This window comes from Cucurbita pepo, chromosome LG14 (assembly GCF_002806865.2).
Source record: "Cucurbita pepo subsp. pepo cultivar mu-cu-16 chromosome LG14, ASM280686v2, whole genome shotgun sequence".
Lineage (NCBI taxonomy): Eukaryota > Viridiplantae > Streptophyta > Magnoliopsida > Cucurbitales > Cucurbitaceae > Cucurbita > Cucurbita pepo.
Genome location: NC_036651.1, coordinates 8,061,849 through 8,083,636, shown reverse-complemented (window position 1 = coordinate 8,083,636; position 21,788 = coordinate 8,061,849). Strand labels below are relative to the sequence as shown.

The window sequence follows — 21,788 nt, the reverse complement described above, 5'->3', positions numbered from 1 at the left end:
GTGTTAGAGAGCTCCATAAGCCTCAGGGGAGGCCTCGAGGGTGTTAGAGAGCTCCATAAGCCTCAGGGGAGGCCTCGAGGGTGTTAGAGAGCTCCATAAGCCTCAGGGGAGGCCTCGAGGGTGTTAGAGAGCTCCATAAGCCTCAGGGGAGGCTTATAGTGTACTTTGTTCGAGGGGAGGATTGTTGAAGATTGTTGAGGATTGTTGAGGATTGTTGGGAGTGAGTCCCATGTTCTCTAATTTAGATCATAAGCATAATTCGATCTGATCCAAACCTTTACATATGTTTAGGTCGATTGGTCTCGAGCCTAGTCCAACCCTATTATCTATATGCGTGTTAGGTGGGTGTGGTGCGCGTATAGTAGTATGAACGAAAATGCATTATTTATTGGGCAAGTTGGCAAGTTGCAATGCAAAGGGTCTAAAATTGGGCCCTTCCCATCCCAATTATGCAATTCCATTTAAGTGTAGCACTCATAGACAATTCAACAATTGTTTCTCTCTCCTAATTTGAGATCATGATTTAAAGTTGCATCACTTTCACACCTATCACCTTCACCACCTTCACCACCTCCCTAATTCCCATTTCTCTCGACCTAAATTGTGAGAGTTTCGACTTGTGAGAACGTAATCGATAGCTTATGCGTTGACATTGAATATCTTTATGAATCAATTAATGTTTGTTATAGCATTGCTATGGTCCGAGTGTTACCTCCCCGTCAATACAAAATAGTTTCTAGATAGTGCAGGTGTCTCCCTCTACGGCGGAATGCTTTCCTACTGATACATTTTTACATCCCACAGTTTCGATAGATCACTTAGCCCTGTTCATCTTCTACACGAGCGCTTGATTAGTGAGCTTGCTTCTAGGCTAACCTTGTGGCTATCTCTGCACCTCTACCTTCTTTATCACTGAGCGGTCATTTAGGGGTCTTAGCTGGTGATCCGAGCGGTTTCCCTACGATGATGAAATTTATACCCATCGTCTCACTAGCCGACCTTGACCCATGTTATTTTGAGAATGAATCTAGTATTCAGAGTTTTGAACATTCAACTTATGATTTATGAGTATTATTTTACCACTAAGCTATCGTAGTAAGTACGTATGTATGTGTATTGACGACGGTAAGAATCTCGTTAGTGGGTGAAGCTAGGAATTCAACTCGGGTGCAATTTAATATCCAATGTTGGATGTTGACTATTTCAATTTCCAAAATCTAAACAAAATCAAATTGAATGGTTGATATATGATGAATTGTTTTAAGGGGTTAGCCCTTATGACCCACATGCATGAACATACCCTTCCTTTTTCATACACATCACTTTAAAGGTGATTTGAGACATGAAGGAAAAAAGAAAAAGGGTGAAAGTTAGAATTTTTTAGGAAATCGACTCTCGATCGTTTGAAATCGAGACGTCCCATAGTTTTGCTATTCCAAAACCTCTATATCTAAAGCTCGTTTTCCTTTAATGGGACGTTGACTTTTTACCTCTCGATATACGCATTAAGAAACTCTAACACCAATTACGCAAACTCAGATTTTTGAAAAATTTAATATAACATTCCATAAATGTAATATCTAATGACCCCGACATTTCTCTGCATACCCTACTACACAAACATAGTTCTAAACTAAGAACGTTTAACTATGAGATTCTTATGATTGACGTTGTTTGAATGTGATATCGATTCATTATGTGTCTCTCATTTGTTTGAAGGTACAAACGTGAACGAGTGGGTTGTATTTTTTAATTTGAATTCTTAATTAGTTAGGCACAACATTATTAACAAAGATTCCTTGTGGTACAAGTAGGATATTACCATTTAGTCTATTAATTTATTTAATTATAAAAGGTTTTAGCATTTAAAGAGCTTTTCAAATAATAGCCGTCCTATCATCAATCCATCTCAATTATTACAATAAATAAATAAATAAATATAGCTAATTTTAAGGATGAAATAAAATCAAATAATTCATATATATATATATATATATATATATATTTGTAAAAATTACCATTACAAAATAAAATATACATAATTATATTAATTTTTTTTAATAATATAAAATTAAATAGGTTAATTTATTATTTATTTTTTGAGTTCTAATAGGTTAATTATCTCTACCATTTAAGAATAATTTTATGATAATTTTAATTTCACAATTATTCCACGATGATCAAATACTCTTCAAATATTTTACACAATAAAATAAATAAAAGAGAAGAAATTTACTAAACGACGCCGTTTCGGGAGCTTTGTACACCGCAATCCAAGCCCACTTGTCTCTTGGTGCCATTGACTCACCTGTTGAAATCAAGGACATTTTCGTACTTTCCACAAACCGAAAAAATTAAACCAAAAGAAGCAGAAAAATCCAGAATGTTCCAAGAAAATGATCGAGACCAAAACTCGAGAAGATGAAGATGAAGATACACAAAATCATCAAGAGAAATTAATATCAACCGATCTCAAATTCATTTTCGTTTTCAAATTTTACTTGTTCTTGAATCGGAGAGATGTTCATTGTTTAGATCGGTGGAAGAAGATTTTACCGATTATCTCCACGATTCATCGCTTCGGCGATGGACGCCAATTTCTGTAGATTCAGTTTCACAACCGTATCGGCGAACAAACGAGCATCCTCCTCCGTATTCCCTGGCGGAACATCCACCGCGTACGATTCCAAAACCACGCTCCAGATCTTGCCGTCCCGCTCCAACTGATGCACCGAAGTCACCGAACGGTAATTCCGGAGGCGGTGCTCACCGCCGATGATGCTGAATCCGATGACGCGCCGCTCGTCGTCGTGAATATCGAGTCTCTCCTTACTCGTATCCGCTGGTAGGCCTGAGATTACATTAACCTCTCTCGTACAACCTAGCTTCATTGTGAATCCTTCGCTCACCGTACAGCTCTTGATGAAGTGCTTGTAACTCTGCGGCTTGTCGAACCTCCGTACGATGGACCACACGGCATCCGGCGGCGCCTGCACGCGCTGCGCCAGTAAGGAAGAACACCGACCGCGGCTGAGTTTGTACATGTGGAACTCCGCTACTAAGTCCCTCAACTCGTCGAACTCGTTCTCAGTCAGACCGGAAGGCGTTGCGGCGAGATGATAAGTGGTGAGATAAGTTTCATCGGAGTTTGGCTGCTGCTGCTCCGTCACCACCGCCGAGACCTCACCGTCGCCTTCGCCGCTGTAGTCCTTTTCCATTTTTCCCCCAAAATCTTCTTCTCACGCCTTTCTTAATTTTTTGCGGAATATAAAGATGAGAGTGAGAGGAAGAAGAAAGAGCGCAAGGACCTCACCTCTTCTTTGTTTCATTATTTGTTCGTTTGTGATTTCGATTGCTGAGGGTAAAATCGGAATATCAAAATATAAATATTTTACCGAAAATATATGTCTAAACCAATTGAAACAACTCGGGTTGGTTTATGTTTTTCAATTAACCACGACTCCATATATACCACAGTGTGTACTACTATCAGCCTTCACTCAAGGTTTTCTCGAGCCAGGCGGAGATTGACCCTCGAGTGCAAAGGCAGAAGGGAGCTTGACTGCAAGACCCACCTGTCGAGCAAGAGCGAAAGTCAGCCTTAGGGATCCGACGGTGCTGAGTGGAAGGGTCGTCGCTCAACGGATAAAAAATTACTCTAGGGATAACGGGCTGATCTTCTCCAATAGCTCCACCTCGATGCCGGCTCTTCGCCACCTGGGATTATTAATCAATAATCATATTCGATTGATTATTTTTTATTTTTAAAATTTATGTTTGTTATTTCTAGTTTTTTAAAATACGGTTCCGTGTCTTTCAATTAATACTAATTCTAAGTGTACCTGTCACTACTGTACTAGAGTTACTAGCATCTCGATTAGTAGCAACGTTTGTTCTCTCTTATTGACCAGTTTCGAGAAAAGAATTTACACGACTTAAACTTAAGGGTCGGAGTCTACCTCCTCATGGCTCCTCCAAGGGTAGTTATTCGTCATGTGACCCGACCTTGGCCTTTGCTTAACATTGGCTCGAATGATATGTACCGCATATTTTATTCAACGTTTAATGCAATTTATTGTTTTAAAATTAAAAAATGGCTTAATTTTTATTTAATTAAAAAAAAAAAAACTTTTTGCTTTGATTTGCACATGAAGCATCCAATTGAATAATGTGATTGGTTAGCAGCCATCACCAATATCTCTTTTTTATTCCTTTTCTATAATATAAATATTTAATAAAGAAATTATAAAAAATTATGATATTTAAAAAAGAATAAATCTTCGTATAATTACGAACGTACATTAAGAATCCACATCTAACTTTGCCTCGTTTTCTCGATGCCTCGAAACCAACCCTACACTGTCTTATCAATACCCTGTACCGTCTGAACTCCAAATCATGCTTTTAATCATTCAAAATCACTATAATGCATATCAACCGTACACTGTCTGATCGATACCCATGCTTTCAATCATTCAAAATCACGATAATGTTTAGTTTTACACGTCTTCTCGTAGTTTTCATATTATCAAAATCGATTCGAATGATTAAAAACATGTTTATGAGAGATTTGAACGTGACAAATGAAGAATTTTAATGGTTCAATCAAATATCGGAAGGAATACATAACTCGAGCGGATTCATAATCATCCCAAGCTTGATCTGGTGATCTCATAAGCCAGGAAACAAGCGCCATTTGCAGGTATACTCCTGGCCATGGCAGGGCCAAAGCCTTTGTATAGCCCTTTAACTCCTTCCGCAGCTAGGATCTTTCTAAATGCATCGATAGAACCCGAGTACTTCGGGTTTTTGTAATCGTCTACTTGAATTACACTCTTGATGACGTCGGTTGGGTAGACGGAGAACCAGAAGGTAGCTCCAGCTAATCCTCCAGCCACGATCAGTGAGCCTCTTCCGAGGTTCGAAGTGTCTGTACCACCTGCAAACTGCTGCTTTAGCAACTCGTACACGCCGAACATGGCAGCATTTCCAGGTACTTCACGGGCTAGAGTCGGAACGAGTCCCTTGAATAGACCCCTTGTACCACCTTCCGACTTGAGGACGTGTCGAGCAACGTCCATTGGCCCGCCATACTTCACTGTTACACCAGCTGAACTGGATTGTCCCAATGCACTTTGAGCTTGCAATCTGTAACAGCAGACCATCTTTTATAGTTAAGGCGGGGTGGTAAAGCGATTTGAATAGAATCGACACGACGAACCTGCATTTGATTAATTCGGTAGGGCAAGCGAGAAACGACACAGCAATCCCAGCCCCAGCTCCACAAACCACCTGCTGATTGACAGTTAGGGGAACGCCGGGTTGAGACCTTAACTGTCCTTCCAGTTGTCCTCTAACCGAAAAGAGAACGGCATTGAACGCTGCCACAGTCGCGAGCGGAGCTCCCATACCTTTGTACAACCCTCGAGGGCCTTCAGCTGCTATAGTCTGCTTGACAGCATCCATGGCGCCAGAGAACTTGGGAGGCTGGCCAGGAAGTGGAACAGGCTGGCTTTGCAGCTTGACCTTTATAGTATCGAACGGGTGCCCACATATCAACTGCGATGCTCCTCCGACCGTCCCGGCTGTGAGGTCCTTGGCCACGTCTCCCATCTTACAGATTCAAATGTTATAATTCACTGGTCAGCTGTGAGACAACAATGGAGTTTTTGAGTCTTCACAACCCTTCAACAAAGACTGACTCACTACCTCAAATCTTCAGTTTCTAGTTTACAAACTTGTGTTATGTGTCCCTTCAAAGTTACTCGCTTCCTGTCGGTTCGTTTTTTTAGTTATAGTACTCCCGGGATGGTAAAAGGTTAATCCATATACGCATCGGTTGGAGATTAGCGCAAAGGTCAGTTGAAACCAGATGAAATGTAAGATTCTATATCGATTGGAGAAGGGAACGAAGCATTCCTTATAAGGGTGTGGAAACCTCTCTCCCTAACATACGCGTTTTAAAACCTTGAGGGGAAGCCTAAATAGAACAATATCTACTAGCTGTGGGTTTGAGCTGTGTTACAAATGGTATTAAAGCCAGACACTAGGCAGTGTGCTAGCGAGGATGCTGGAACCCTAATGGGGTGGATTGTGAGATCCTACATCGGTTAGAGAGAGGAACGAAACATTCCTTATAAGGGTGTGGAAACCTCTACATAACAGACGCGTTTCAAAACCAACTCAAAAAGAACAATATCTACTAGCGGTGGGTTGAGTTGGGTTGCTACAAATGGTATAAGAGCTAGACACCGGGTGGTGTGCCAACGAGGACGCTGGACCCCTAAAGAGGGTGGATTGTGAGATCTTACATCGATTGGAGAGGGGAACAAAACATTCCTTATAAGGGAATGAAAACATCTCCCAAATAGACAAGTTTCAAAACTTTGAGGGGAATCCCACAAGGGAAAGCTCAAAGAGGGGACAATATCTGCTAACGGTATGTCAGCGAGGACGCTGTAGCCCCAAATGGGGGTGAGTTGTGAGATCCCACATCGATTGCGTCGGCAAGGACGCTGGGCCCTGAAGGGGGGTGGATTGTGAGATCCCACGTCGGATAGAGAGGAACGACATATTCTTTATAAGGGTGTGGAAACTTCTCTCTAGCAAACACGTTTTAAAAACCTTGAGGAGAAGCTTGAAAAGAAAGGTTCAAAGAGTACAATATCGACTCAATTTCTTGATGTATAGTTGTATTATTCTATCAATCTCAATGAACAATCACAATGAACAATCAGAAATCAGAATAGTTCTTTACACAACAGAAGCAACCTTACTTAGCAAGTCATCCAAGAAGCAGTAGAAACACTATTTTGCAAAGAGCCACACAATTATGAACATGGAAGTAAACAGGTATCATGAACTGCTACTCCTTTCAAACAGGACAACTACAAAATCGCCTGTAATGCTAAGTAGCTGCATTCTGAATCACAGATACATTCAGGGAACAACAAAGATCCAATGAACTCTAAACAACTTTATTCATTCATATCAAAGAATTAATCAAAGAATTAATCAAAGAACAGTCAACATTTCACATCAGAAACAGGAAAAACCTTACCAGAACAAAATTTCAGCAACACCCAGATACAAAACTCGAACAAGAAATCAAAACTCAACAGGATTCAACGATGAAATCTGATGAACAAAAAGCAATTAGAACCCCAGAAACGAAGAACAAATGGAAAGATCAAAATCGGGGGAGTGAAGAACAGGATTGGAGTGGGTGAGATTAGAGAAAGGGGATCTTAAAAGGGGGAAAACCCAGAAAAATGGGAGTGAATTTGGGCTTCACAAGATGAAGAAGAGGCAAACGTGGCTGAGAGAAGCCCAAAGAAGAAGACAATTCTTGAAATCTTACCCTTTGATGCTTCTCCACCACCCAGTTGAGTTGAATCCAACGCATGCTTATGGCGGCACAGAGAGGAGAGAGAAGTAATTTAACGTTCTTAGCTGTTCATCATGTTCTTGGGCTCGGTTGGATCTCTTAAGCGTATGATGAACAATTCAATCAATTTTCTAATTTCAATTCATAATTAATCATTATCCCTAAAATTTCTTTGTTTGTGTTGGAAAGTCAAACAAAAATTGAAAAGTTATGACTTATTATTATTTTTTTTTAGTCGGATTTGAATACGTGACGTCAAGAGAATGAATACACACCGAAATACGGCTCGGTTCAACTTCGGAAATTTAAGAGTTTGTTAGACATTTTTTTGTGTGAAATTTCACATTAATGGCGTGGAAAAAGGGTGTGGTAACCTCCGCGGAATATTCGCGCTTCAAAACCACGGGCCGAAGTAAACAATCTATTACAAATGGTAATATAGATAGACACCGACATCGGGTGATGTGCAAGCGAGGACGTTGGACCTCCAAAAGGAGTGGATTGTGAGATCTGTTTTCAAACTGTGAGGTTGACGGTGATACGTAACGAAGAACAAAATGAGGAAAAAAAAAAAAAAAAAAAAAAAAAAAAAAAAAAAAGNAAACCCTAAAAAAGACAAAACCCATTTCGCGGTTTGGTTGTCTCTCCTTTCCTTGTCTGTTCACTTGTCACTAACCACTGATCGAACAAATTAGCAACACGAATCACTGAACCAACAATGTCCTTTTCCTTGCTTCTTCCTTTATAAATCCAAACAAAAATCGAAGAACAAGTAAGGGGTTCTTTCTTCGTTCTTCCCCACATTCCCCCATCTGATTTTCCGCCATGGATTCACGAGAGAGGTCGATGCCCTCTGTTCATCAACATCACCAACAATCAACTCCACCAAACAGGATGATGGGCAACGCTTCCTATTCCACAAATTTATCCAATACCAACAATTCTTCCCAAATGATTAACCCCAATTCCGCCGCTGCTCAAATCATGTCCTCCGCCTCGCGATTTCCCTTCAACTCCATGATGGGGTCCGCTTCTAAGCCATCCGAGTCTCCCAATACGGCTTCTTATGATGGATCGCATTCCGAATTGCGGACTGGTGGGTTTAACATTGATTCCGGGAAGAAGAAGCGAGGCCGACCCAGAAAGTATTCCCCTGATGGGAATATCGCCTTGGGTTTAGCGCCAACAACCATCACTAATTCCGCCGTTCCCGGCGATTCTTCCGGCATGAACTCCTCAGATCCTCGCCCTAAGAAGAACAGAGGACGGCCTCCCGGTACAGGGAAGAAGCAAATGGATGCTTTGGGTAATCATCTTTATGCCTTTGCTGCTGTTTCTTGTTTTTTTGTGCTTGAATAATGGTGTTATTCCGATGGACAGGGACTGGCGGTGTTGGCTTTACTCCGCATGTCATTCTGGTGAATCCAGGAGAGGTATAAGCAACTTGTTTTCTTTTGTATATTATATTGCTGATGAATTTGATTTGATCTTATCTGTTTTCTTTCAAATTTTTATTGTCGATTCAATGGTATTCAATATTATTTATTCCCTTGGTCGATCTTTTGGGATTCTATTGCAGAAAATATCATTAGTTCATTAAATCAAGTGAGCTGGGAGCCTGTTTGTTTAAGATAAGATATTAAGATTCTACAATCATGGTAGATTTAACACTGGCTGATGCACCATAACTCCTTGAGAATGTGGATGTGTAAATGTGTAAGTATATATATATATATACACGATTATACGGGCAAGTTTTCGGGGTCTGATGCTTAAGTTTTCTTTTTCTTTTTTGGATAAACTGTTATACGTTTCAAAGCGTTGTTCACGTTCCTCTTTGGTTTTGCATTGAATTGGATCCACGATTTGTAGAGTTCAATATTGTGATTTCTTGTCATTTTTAATATCTAATGTTAATATTTGATCATCCGAAGTCGAAACAGTTCCCTAATCCTCGTATCGGAGTGGAGCTTTGTTATGAACTGTACATGTTGATGGTGATTGTAATTAGGTTCGAGACTTTTCGACATTGTAGAAGTCTAGAATTGTGTGGTGCGAGGGAGGAGACTGGTCTATTAGTTGGAGTAGAATTTGGAGTGGTCGGGAAAGAGAAAAAAAAACTTTCCTCGAAGGAAGTTTTGAGGAACTTTCTAGTTCAGTTTGGTTCGATTCCATTCCTTGGGTCTTTTGCTAAATCTCGTTCTTCCATTTACCAAGCGATATCCCATAAAGAGACATCAACAAAGATATTTGGCATATGAAACTCTAAAGATATCTTTCGCTTGTGTTATCTTCGTCACTAATTGGTTTGTTTTTCTGGTAGGATGCGTCTCCGAATGCTCCGTTTGTTCTTTTTAGATGAATTTTGAGTTTCTTCTGGTGTTCATCTGCTTTAGATTATGATTTCCTCTTTTGCTCTGATAATATTTTAAAATAACGCAGTTCTTTCTTCTTTAAACCTTTATGAAAATTGATCTGTTCTGGAAGGCAAGAAATTTAAGGCCTTCAATCCTTTTTTGTCGAGCAGCTTCATATTTCTTTAATGATCTTATCGTATATTGTTAACATATTGTCTTACATTCTAGCAAATGTTATTCGGAAAAACGTGTTCTCTTTTATTTTTTGGATGTTCATGAACGTGAGGGCATGTTTGCGCACATCAACATTGTTCTGATGTCAAATTTGGATAAATTTGTACATCTTTTAAGACTCATACGATCGTTCATAAATATAGTTTTGTCAGTCAAGTTTAATATCGAGATACGTTTTGAATTCAGAATTTTAAAAGCAATTACAATAATCCTCTTATATGATCTTCGAGAAGTTTTCGATGGTACAGATTTGTGCGTTATTGAATGTGTTTTCGTAGTTTGCTCCCCTTCCTTAAGATGGATATGGGTTTATTAGTTTGAAGGTTAATTGATACTTGTTTTAAACAGGATGCCTTTTCATTGATTTGCAGGATATTGCCTCAAAAGTTATGTCATTTTCACAGCAGGGGCCGCGAACCATATGTATTCTCTCTGCCCATGGTGCTGTTTGCAATGTTACCCTTCACCAACCCGCAGCTGGTAGTGTGACATATGAGGCAAGTTTTTAATTTTCCTAAGTTATACGGTCTTGATGTCGATTAACTGTACCGTCCTGCACATTAACTTCCAAAACATAGAAAGATCCATGTTCGAGATTTGCTTAAGCTTATGTGCATATGCATACACATCATGTTCTTGTTTATTAATGCTGTCACCCGTCATCTACTCTTGATTTTGGTTTTCCTTCGGAGCATGAGTCACTTTACATCGAACGCTTGTAGATTGTAGCTCCGGCTAGCTATCCTATTCCTGTATGTACTCTTTGCCTCTCTTAACCTTCTTGCCGTAGCTTGTTCTAGTACATAATGAGTGCATGGTGTTGGTCACCCCTGACCAGCAGTTCGGGCTTATCTACATGGAAGTTAAGGTAATCTCCTCTGTTTTAAATATGTGTAGTACTTGTAGTGTATCTTATCCGTTTCTTTTCGAGCGTCCTAAAAGAATGAAAAGTTAGCATTGACCATTAAGGATTTTAGCCTTATGAAGGTGTGACCAAAAGGTGGTTGCAGAAAGAATCCCCTAAGATTTTGGGAGCACACCTGGAGTGATTGAAGGTAGAGGTCAAATAGTATTAGAAAGCAGTGACGAGGGGGCAGGGGATAAACAAACGTTGGTAATTTTCCGTCTTGTTCTTACATAGCACATACGACCGACTAGGGGCTGACTGGTTTTCGTAGAAAAGCTTCTAGATGAACATCTTGACTTTCTTAGTATGAGGTTCATTCCAAATCGACTTGCAACGGTGTAGGATTTGAGATTCTATGGCAATTTCTTCAAGGAGAGACTCACAAGTGACTATATACCAATGGAGTTTAGAGCGAAACTATTTATCTCGAGGCAAGTTAAGGCAAGGGTCATTAATGAGATACTTGAGGGAGGAGGTTACAACCGTTCTACTTCGTCCGATCCTTTATTAAAATTCAGAAATAGAAATACTAATAATCTACCCTAACAAAGGACCTATGTCCTAAGTGCGGAAAACTTGACTTTATTCCATAGCCTTCTCAGGTGGCGCCGCCGTCATCTGTATATTTCTCCCTTGCCTTTATTTGAAAAAATGATCCATAGGATGAGTATTTACAAATACTCATTAAGTGACTTTTTTTTGGTTGGGAAATGCAATCACATGCAACATGGTTCATGACTAGTAGGACTTACTTTTCTTGACTGTTTCTTGGTCTTTACTTTCTTTTCTGGATAAGGTTGAATGCATAGTATTTCTCTATACAAGGTTCATACATGCATGCATGCACTCACTAGGTGGGCTCGTATATATACCCTAGGTCTAACAACGGGCTAGTGCACATTTACACTGTCAAAAGCCAATAGAAAAGACACGAGCATGTATAATTTCGTGGTGTACGCGTGCGTACGTAACATACTGGAGAATTAATTAATATTTGTGATATATAACATGCATGAGGTACTGTATTTAGAATCACGATACAATGTTATGATGTACATAATACTTCAATATTTTTCATGACATGAATTCCGAATGAAATGTGCTTGCATATTCATAGTAGCTCCTTATATATGGCATGTCATAGCATCTCATAGGGCATAAACATAATTATAGCAATATAACAAACATGAGCAAAAATAAAAAATAAGATAGAATAATTTCACTTAAAAGAGCCATAGGTTACGTGATAATTCATGTTTCAATTCATCCAACTTGATAATCATGTTTCAATTCATCCAACTTAGCCCATAGGCGTTCTGACATGAAATCAACTTACAAGGTTATCCTAAGCTATTGTCACTCACTTTTCTCTTAGCTGGCAGTAGCCTAGTAATTTTGTTGTGGTCCAATTCCACCTCTAATGTCCATGGCTTCGAACTTAGAACACATTCAAGAAACTAACTCGACCTAATTCTCCTAAATTGATCTAAAATAGTTCTAAATACATCAAATTTGAAAAACCGTTAGCTTTACTGGCCTCAATTGTCTTCAATTACTTAAAAAACAGTTCTATAATGATCCATAGTGGTAGTACAAGGTCAAAAATCCAAAACAAAGCTGCCGATTCTAAACATTTGGATGGCGTCTCGGCTCAACGGCTTCCTTGGCTTGGACGACTTTGTTTTTGGGTTTTGACCCTATTTCACTATTTAGGATCATTTCGTAGCTGATTTTGAAGTAATTGAAGACATTTGACGTTAGTAAGGCTATTGTTTTGCCAATTTGATATATTAAGAGTTGTTTTGGATCAATTTAGGAGAATTAGGTGAAACTAATTTCTTGTATGTGTTCCAAGTTTAATGCCATAAAACGTCATAGGTGGAATAAGACCACGACAAATACAATTAGGTTATTACCAACTAATGGAAGTAAAGGACATTGGCTTAGGCTAACACTGTAAGTCGGTTTACTAAATGACGAACTAGATTGGATGAACTGAGTGAAGTATAGATTGGATGAATTGAGCAAAGCACGAATATCATGTAAACTATGACTTTTTTATGTGATATTATTCTATGTTATGATGTTGGAGTGAGCCTTCGTGATGCATGTACTTCCTGAGCTTTACTCATGTTTACTATATGACTATGATTATGTTTATATGCCCTATGAGATACTATGTCGCACCATGTATGAACATGTAAGCACGTCTCATTAGGAATTCATTTCATGAAAAATATGGAAGTACTATCACATAATTACATTGTACCATAATTTTCAATACAGGACCTCATGTATGTTGTATGTCACGAGCGTGAATTACTTCTCTAATATGTTACATACGGATGCGTGACCACAATATTATGTGCTCTCTTTTCTTTTTTGTTGGTTTCCAGCAGCGTGAGTGTGTGCTAGCCCATAGTCAGGCCTAGGTGGTATGTATATGAGCCCACCTAGTGGACTCTTATGTGCGTCCGTGAACTATTTATAGATAAGTACTATGCATCTAGCCCTTCTTGAAAACGAGAGTAAAACCTAAAGAATAGTTAGGAAAAGTAAGTTTCACCCGTCATGAACCATGTTGTATGTAATTGCATTTTTTGACCTCAATAGTGGAGTTGTTTACGAAGTATTTTTAAATACTCATCTTATGTCTATCATTTTTTCCGGTAAAAGCAAGAGCATCATGTACCAATGTCCCGGTGGAGGCCATTGAATAAAGTCATGTTAGTTAGTTTTCTGTACTTAGGTCATAATCTTATGTTTTAAATGGTTTTCTTCGCATAGTAGTCATTGACATACACGTAGTAATGGTCTTATTTTAAACGAAACAGTAAGGTCGTTACAGAGGTCGACTCTACTATTTCTCAATCACTCAAGTTTCTTCTTTGGGGAGCATTTATCTTTTTTAGTGTCTCCATCCTTTTCAAATGCTTTAGAATATTTGAACGCAAAAAACGGAAGAATGTTCCAAGTGATTGTATGCTAAGGGATGAGCTTTGAGACTGGTATTCTTGTAGCTTCTTCTGGGTATATTTTTGTGAGAATCCCACGTTGGGTGGGGAGGAGAACGAAACACCCTTTATAAGGGTGTGGAAACCTTTCCCTAGCAAACACGTTTTAAAGCCTTGAGGGGAAGCCCGTAAGGGAAAGCTCAAAGAGGACAATATCTGCTAGCGGTGGGCTTGAGCCATTACAAATGGTATTAGAGCCAGACACTGGGCGATGTGCCAGCGAGGAGGCTATTCTCCGAAGGGGATAGACACGAGGCGGTGTGTCAGTAAGGACGTTGGGTCCTGAAGGGGGTGGATTTGGTGGGGGTCCCACATCGATTGGAGAAAGGAACGAGTGCCAACGAGGACGCTGGGCCCTGGAGGGAGGTGGATTGTGAAAATCCCGCATTGGTTGGGGAGGAGAACAAAACACCCTTTATAAAAGTGTGGAATCCTTGTGTTTTAAAGCCTTGAGGGGAAGCCCACAAGGGAAAGTCCAAAGAGGACAATATCTGCTAGCGGTGGGCCTGAACCGTTACAATTTTCTTTGAACTCTTTTGCAGCTATTCTATTTATTATTGCCAATTGGTAAGCTTTTCATATTCTGTTGGCTTGGTTGTGAGGGTTTCAACTTTTTGTACATCTTATTTATCCGTTAAATATGCTTTGAAAGCGAGAGAAAACGAAGCACGTGCACTCAACGCAGTTCGTTTTTAATGCATATAAGCATTTGTTCTGTATCACTAAAACCTCAAAAAGTTTCTATGGCTTGTCCAAGGAAAAAGAACTTAATCTAGCTGTAGTTTTACCCGAACGTTAAGAAAAATTATTTGGGTGATCTCGACTCATTGATCCTTGAAACGAAGTAAAAATAAAATATATTCTAGTTGTATTATTTTTGTTACGCGCAAGGCATCATCAATTCTATTGCTTCTCAAAATCTAATGCAGGGCCGCTACGAAATCATCTCTCTATCAGGTTCCTTCTTGATTTCCGACAATAATGGTAATCGAAGTCGAACCGGTGGTTTAAGTGTGTCTCTAGCAAGTGCAGATGGTCAAGTTCTTGGTGGAGTGACCAACATGCTAACAGCAGCATCTACAGTTCAGGTACTAGCCTGACATAATGTTGATATTTCCCTTTTTAGATGGATTTTGTGCCTTAAACCATGTCTTTGGTGCAAAATCAGGTCATAGTCGGTAGCTTTCTCGTCGACGGGAAAAAGCTAGACGATAATATACAGAAATCTGGGCCATCTTCTACATCACCCAATTTGTTAAACTTTAACACACCCGTGGCAGCAGGCTGTCCGTCTGAAGGCGCTTCAAATAACTCATCCGACGACAATGGTGGAAGCCCTTTAAGCCGGGGGCCGGGAATGTACACCAACGCCAACCAACCAATTCATAATATGCAGATGTATCAATTATGGGGTAGTCGAAATCAATAATGAAGCTGCTTGCTCGCCCAACTTAACAGTGTACTGCGTTCGGTGTCGTCGAAGGGGTTAGTGTTTTGCATCTCGATGTATAGAGGTTAGTCCTGGATTCTGTCCCTAACATGAATTGCGCAAACCGTAACCGTAACGTTTCTAGATTCTCTATTGATCTTTCAGCTGCTGGTTAGCTTTATTTATAGTCAGTTCAAATTGCCTACTTGTAACATTACTCCATGAACGAGGAGTTTCTGAAGATTGTGGTAAATCATATACAGATTGGGATGTCTCCTTTTCTCATGGAAAGGCCATGAAGTTGAGTTCGTATGATATCATATTCATTTAGGTTCATATCAAGATTGTCCCTATTAATTCAATTTTAATATCATTTTTAGGAGAATTCTTTAATTTCTTTGGATTTGGTTGCGCTGAAATAGGTGATTCTGTGATCTGTGAGAATTCTGATAGCTCTACTTGAATAGCTATGTGTAAAATTCAAAATTCATTTGTGCACCATATATGTATGATGTTCTGCTGACCCTATTAGACATGTATAAACTGTATTTGATCTCGATTCTAAACATAATTTCATTAGATCGTTTCGACAATTATATGTTGAACGTATATCGTTTTGTATCGAGCTAACAGGTTTTAGGTCAACCTAAGTGGAACTTCATGGTTACGTGATGACCTTCTTGTAAGAGTTGAAAGGCTCATTAACTTGTCCTAGCATACTCGTTCAAACGGGTTTTTTTCTTGACTGCTACAGATGTGATATCCCACGTTGGGTGGAGAGGGGAACGAAACATTCTTTATCAGGGTGTGGAAAATCTCTTCCTAGTAGATGTGTTTTAAAATCGTGAGGCTGATGGTGATACGGGCAGAAGCAGATAATATATAGTAGCGGTGGGTTTGTGATGTTACAAATGGTATCAGAGTCAGACATTGGACAGTGCGCCAACGAGGACATTGAGTGGTGGATTGTGAGATTCCATGTCGGTTGTGGAGAGGGGGAACGGAACATTCTTTACAAGGGGTGGAAAACCTCTCAATAGTAGATGCGTTTTAGAACCATGAGGCTGACGACGATACATTACAGGTCAAAGTGGACAATATCTATTAGCGGTAAACTTGGTCTTCTTCTTTTGATTTCAATGGCCCCAGCCATCAACACGCATTGCTCCTGATTTCCCTCGTTCAAACCCACATTGGACAGCCCTCACCTAACCCATCTCGTTTGCGCCCTCAATCGCTTATTTTATTCATAACATAACTTTCAAATCATAGCGTATGATGTGTTCAAATATGCACAACTCCTAACATGTTACAACATATCATGGGTCTAACATGTTCATATCTTAGTACATCATAATATATTTCATAACATAACAGAATTCATAGTAACATAATTTGACGTTTCATTTATATCATAATGTTATTTGGCATATCATATAACAACATATATCATATCATCTAACATATCAAACATATGACACATGCATGACTACTGGGCAAATCATGCGTGAGAATTCTATTATGGTAATTGATTCACTAGCTAAAAGAGCTTTCGAAGAGTTGAAACTAGTAGGAAAGAGTCCGAGCGTATAAGATCCAAGCTGAATCAGTCGAAATACCAGCTTGGAGCCATTAGAAATGTATTCTCCGACTGATTTCGAATCGTTTAAGATGAAAGGAAGCAAGGGACCTCATTTTTTTTTGGGGGGTTATTACAATTATTGTTGAGTTACATTTTTTCACGGTTAAAACCACGAGTTTATTGAACTAAAAAAACGTTTATTTGGAATATATCTTCTCGTTTAAGCACTCTTTTCTAGAAATACTAAAGCTACTATGGTTGAGTGGTAAGTATCGATAAATATTGTTGCTTTGGATCAGTTTGGGAATGCTTAGTAATGTTCATAATTAATAGTGAATGAGAAATCGCGAAATAATCCAAAGTTCATTGAGGTAACAACCCATGCCCAGGATTCAGAATCCAAATTCTATACCTGATAGTCTCGATATTTTCGTACATCTTCTACGACATTGTCACGTTACTTACTCCTCACTTTTAAAATAATAAAAACTATTTGTACAGACAAACACAAGTCTTTTCAGCATGTTTTGTCATCACTCACATAACAAACGAAGAAAATTACTCCAAGCAAAACACGTTTAGTTATGAAATTATTTTGTCTTTATTTATGCAAGGTTTAAATTCTAAGCCAATTTCTTAAATATATATATATATATATTATAGAAGAAAAAAAAAAAAAAGATGATTTTAGTTAATTACTATCTGAAAGATGATGTGACGTTTTAAAATAAGAAATACTTTTTACTTTCTCTTCTCATTCCTCGTACTAATGGCAATCGATAACTGTAATTTTTTTTTTCGTTTTCCTCTTCGTTTTTTTGAGAAGATATGTGGGTTATATTTGATTCTATTAAATTTATATTTAGGAATGATCTTGAATTTGTATGAAAATTTGATTACTTTACGAGCATTTAATATTGATCGGAAGTTGGACGATGAACCATTAATCATTAAAATGATAATTGGTACTTTATCAGCTAAACTATGCTCAAATTGTTCATTTAACATATGTCTCATTTAAATAGTTTTAGTCAAAGTGAGCTGAGATCGAGAGTTCAAATCTTCTATACCTCACTTAATTGTGTATGTAGCTTAACAGAGAAAAAAATTAATTAATTTAACAAAACAAACATGATTTAGTAGTACTTGACGTGTTATCTTTTGTCCAAGACTGAACGTTTAAGCTCTCAAACTCGAGTTACACCTAAAGAATTTTTTTTTTTTAATTGTTCTTCATCGATACGAATTATCTCAATCTAATTTATTTTTCTCAATAGCAATGGTTTTAGGTATTCAATTTGCTAAGTCAATTGTTTTTTAAAAAGCATTTAAGCTTTGATAGTTAACTCATGTAACATTTATGCTCCAAATTTTGGTATTATCTACTTTGTTCTTCACATTCCAAAATATTTGGTATAATTGTAGTTAAATTTCATGAACAAAAATGTATAATTTTCGGAGAATTGATGGCTTTGTGAAGCGTTTATTTTCATCTTCACAACGTTTTGTAAAACAATTTTATTTTTTAGTTGCTGGGTTAGTAATCGAACCATCAACGTTTAAAACGACAATTTATGTCTTATTTATTGAGCTATGCTCGAATTGATAAATAGTTGCTGGGTTAGTAATCGAACCATCAACGTTTAAAACAACAATTTATGTCTTATTTATTGAGCTATGCTCGAATTGATAAAAATATTAAAATAAAAAAAGCGCTTAAATAATAATGTAACGACCCAGATCCACCGCTAGGAGATATTGTTCTTTCTTTGGGCTTTCGCTCTCGGGCTTTCCCTCAAGGCTTTAAAATGCATCTACTAGGGGAAGGTTTCCACACCCTTATAAGGGGTGATTTGTTCTTTCTCCCCAACCAATGTGGGACATCACAAATAAGATCTCTCAACTTCTAGATTACTTAAAAAAAAAAAAAAAATCTAATAGGTTAGTAAATTTTAGAAAACGTTAAAGAGTAGTGTACCGATTAGATATAAAATCGATTAGACAGTTTTAAAAGTTCATCAACCAGATAAACACAAATCGAAAAGTTCAGGGACTAAACGTGCAATTTAATAAATTTTAAAAAAACATATATTATAAAACAAACAAAGGGTTGGTTGATAAACAAGCTTATTTATATGGGAAATAGAAGAAAAACAACAACAACTCTTATCCAAATAATCCCTAGATTTAGCCATTATAGTTAAGAAATGAAAAAACCAAACAACTTAACTACTCTCATTCATTACAAAATTTAGAACATTTTTTTAAGGTTGTTTCATTAATTTCCTCTTCATCATTTACTTTCATTGGCTACCTATATTTGGGTAGCCTTAGTCTCTTCTTTTAACCTAAATATCACTAATTCAAGCTAAAGGAATCCAACATAAAGTGTAGATAGCTCTAATTTACATTTTACTTTTGTAGGTATTACAAAAAAAAACACGACCAAATTTGTCAAAAACCAAACATAAATTTATAATTTGTGTTGTTGATGGAGACAAAACCTAGGAGTTAGAGAAAGAAAAAACACAATCCCACACAATCCCATACAACAATATTATTCTATTAGTTTTTAGTTCAAAAAAATTAAACCCCAAATAAAAATTTGTAAAAAAGATTCAATCTTTAGCTGAAAAATCCACATATAATATAGAGAAATCTCTTTCTTGATCCATAGGAAATTGTTTCTTAGCTCTTTTACAAACACCCATTACATAATTACTTGAGAAAAGATTCCTAAGAAGAAGAATTAGAAGAAGAAATGTTCATATGAAAATTCAATGGCTTACCTTGATGGCTTGTTCTTGCTTTGATTTTTGATATCAAACCCTTAAATTTGGTCCAATTTTAAGGGTTTGAATGCTTTGTCAAAAGGGTGGAAGTTGAACATTTTGCATATGAAGTGGCAAATTCAAGAATGGAAGGCCTGAATTTGATGGGTCTTGAAATGGGTTGTTGTTGTTGTTGTTGTTACCCACTCCGCCGCCGCTGCCGCCGCCACCTCCGCCGCTGCCTGTCGGAGCTTGCTGCTGATCCTCCTCATCAAGTGGTAATCTTTCATACGCCACATTAGTAAAAGAAGCTGCAATCAAAATCACTGGCCCTGCCGCCGTTAATTCTCCGGCCACCGTCCCTCCCACCACTTGCCCTTGTCCTCCGGCGAGAAATATTGTCAAACTAGTGGCACCCGGTGGAGCAGGCGGCGGAAGAAACGATCCGGAGAGTGATAAAATCTCAAACCTCCCTTGAAGTGTTAGTACCGCCCCTGCCGACGCTGGCTGACGGAGGCCGACGTTGGTGACGTTTCCACTGCCGCTCAAAATACAGATCCCACGCTGCCGCCGGCGAGCATAGGCGGCGATGCAATCAAAGATGTCGCAGCCGCTGCCAACCTCTAAGATGTGGACACGTAGTGTGTTGGCGCTCTCTCGAGTGATGATTACTGGCGGCTTTGGCTTGTTTTTGGAACCTGGTGGCCGGCCGCGTGGGCGGCGGCCAACCACATCTCCCGGACCACCTAGGGTTTGGTGGGGGTCGTCGTCGTCGTCGTGGTCGCCGGAGGAGAAATGACCACCGCGATTTAGTGGATCATCTACACCCGTTTGAAGGTGATTTAGATATCGGCTTCCTAAATCCAATCCAGCCATCAAAACATTCAAAAGAAAATTACCCCAAAAAAAAAAAACCCTTTTGAAAAATTAGATTTTTATGAAAACCCACAAAAAAAAAATGGAAAATTAGATGGAATTGATGAAGAAAATGGAGGGTTTTTGATGATAAGAACAATGGTGGAGTAGAGAGAAAGAGAAGAGAAAATGGAGGAAGAAGCTCAAATCGCAGTCTATGAATATTTATATGCAAAAATCATTAATTGGTCCAAATTTTCTTTTAAATAAATCTTGTTTCTTATTGGTCTTCACGTCCTAATAACACTACTCTCACTTGTTGAGCGTGGAACAAACGCGATGATGTATATATATATATATATATATATGCTTCAAAGTAAAGTAGTGTTTTTGGGGTACTTTTCTTTTCTTCTCTCAAATTAGGGTTAGATTTGTAAGTGTGTGATGGGGCAATGTAACCAAATTAATTCTCATCCTTTCTTATTTGAAATGATAGCCATGATGATGAACTAAACAATTAGGGTTCAAACTTCGAAAATAGGTTGAGGGTCGTGATTATTGAAGTTAACAAGCTACGATTCAAAGCTACATTGCGTTTGCACCAATTTCTTCCTTATATTGGGGCTCGCTCGCATCTATTCCCACGGTTGAACGATAGAGAGCATATAGTTCTTTGTTTATCCCTAAATCATATGGTTTCTTATTGAATTCGCACCACCCTACGATGTTCATGACCAAGACCAATTGGATCTAATTGTGGGATATCTAAAAAGGTTTTGTTTGTGGTATTCTTTCTCTTCAGGTTAATCATATTAATCGAAAATTGAATCTTTCTTCTCTTCTTTTATGTGATTAGTTTTTTTTTTGGAGTACTCTGTTAATAGTTAAATTTATGGTTTTAAAAGAAAATTTTATTCTTTTTAGAAATGTAAGATCTGAATTATTGTGTGTCAATATAATATGTATTATCCACTTTGACCCGTTACGTATCGCTGTTAGCCTCACGATTTTAAAACGCATATGCTAGTGAGAAGTTTCCACACCCTTGTAAGAAATAGTTCGTTCCCTTCTCCAACCGATGCGGGGTCTCACAATCTACCCTTTAGAGGCTTAGGGTTATCGTATACAACCCGATGTCTGGCTCTGATACCATTTATTGCCCAAACCCACCTAACAAATATTGTCACCTTTCGCGAGTTACGTATCGTTCGTCAGTCTCATAATTTTAGAATGCGTATGCTACGAAGTGATT

General features: G+C 38.3%; 4 protein-coding genes across 10 annotated transcripts; 1 reads left to right on the top strand and 3 right to left on the bottom strand.

Annotated features, from left to right (window-relative positions):
* Positions 1 to 2,141: 2,141 nt before the first annotated feature.
* On the bottom strand, positions 2,142 to 3,328 carry LOC111810242 (abscisic acid receptor PYR1-like). Its single transcript, XM_023696892.1, has 2 exons — positions 2,557 to 3,328; positions 2,142 to 2,308 (listed from the first exon to the last, which is right to left on the bottom strand). The coding sequence occupies exons 1-2, from the start codon at positions 3,216 to 3,218 to the stop codon at positions 2,305 to 2,307; spliced, it is 666 nt and encodes a 221-aa protein (XP_023552660.1). The 5' UTR covers positions 3,219 to 3,328; the 3' UTR covers positions 2,142 to 2,304.
* Positions 3,329 to 4,450: 1,122 nt separating this feature from the next.
* Positions 4,451 to 7,520, bottom strand: LOC111810732 (mitochondrial carnitine/acylcarnitine carrier-like protein). 6 transcript variants are annotated; one of them, XM_023697495.1, is made up of 4 exons: positions 7,361 to 7,484; positions 7,061 to 7,137; positions 5,222 to 5,647; positions 4,451 to 5,148 (listed from the first exon to the last, which is right to left on the bottom strand). In XM_023697495.1, exons 3-4 carry the CDS (start codon positions 5,611 to 5,613, stop codon positions 4,647 to 4,649), a joined length of 894 nt encoding a protein of 297 aa, XP_023553263.1. In that variant the 5' UTR covers positions 5,614 to 5,647; positions 7,061 to 7,137; positions 7,361 to 7,484; the 3' UTR covers positions 4,451 to 4,646. The 6 variants fall into 6 exon arrangements, with proteins under 6 accessions (XP_023553263.1, XP_023553265.1, XP_023553261.1 ...); XM_023697497.1 differs by having other exon boundaries at positions 5,222 to 5,613; XM_023697493.1 differs by lacking the exon at positions 7,061 to 7,137 and having other exon boundaries at positions 5,222 to 5,613; positions 7,361 to 7,520.
* A 520-nt stretch (positions 7,521 to 8,040) lies between these two features.
* On the top strand, positions 8,041 to 16,169 carry LOC111810193 (AT-hook motif nuclear-localized protein 8-like). 2 transcript variants are annotated; one of them, XR_002817375.1, is made up of 6 exons: positions 8,213 to 8,693; positions 8,768 to 8,820; positions 10,350 to 10,475; positions 14,829 to 14,987; positions 15,068 to 15,413; positions 16,083 to 16,169. XR_002817375.1 is itself a non-coding variant. In XM_023696804.1 (5 exons), the coding sequence occupies exons 1-5, from the start codon at positions 8,213 to 8,215 to the stop codon at positions 15,326 to 15,328; spliced, it is 1,080 nt and encodes a 359-aa protein (XP_023552572.1). In that variant the 5' UTR covers positions 8,041 to 8,212; the 3' UTR covers positions 15,329 to 15,831. The 2 variants fall into 2 exon arrangements, 1 of the variants encoding a protein (XP_023552572.1); XM_023696804.1 differs by lacking the exon at positions 16,083 to 16,169 and having other exon boundaries at positions 8,041 to 8,693; positions 15,068 to 15,831.
* A 3,433-nt stretch (positions 16,170 to 19,602) lies between these two features.
* Positions 19,603 to 20,585, bottom strand: LOC111810194 (AT-hook motif nuclear-localized protein 23-like). The gene has a single exon (XM_023696805.1). It carries the CDS (start codon positions 20,555 to 20,557, stop codon positions 19,778 to 19,780), a length of 780 nt encoding a protein of 259 aa, XP_023552573.1. The 5' UTR covers positions 20,558 to 20,585; the 3' UTR covers positions 19,603 to 19,777.
* Positions 20,586 to 21,788: the final 1,203 nt, after the last annotated feature.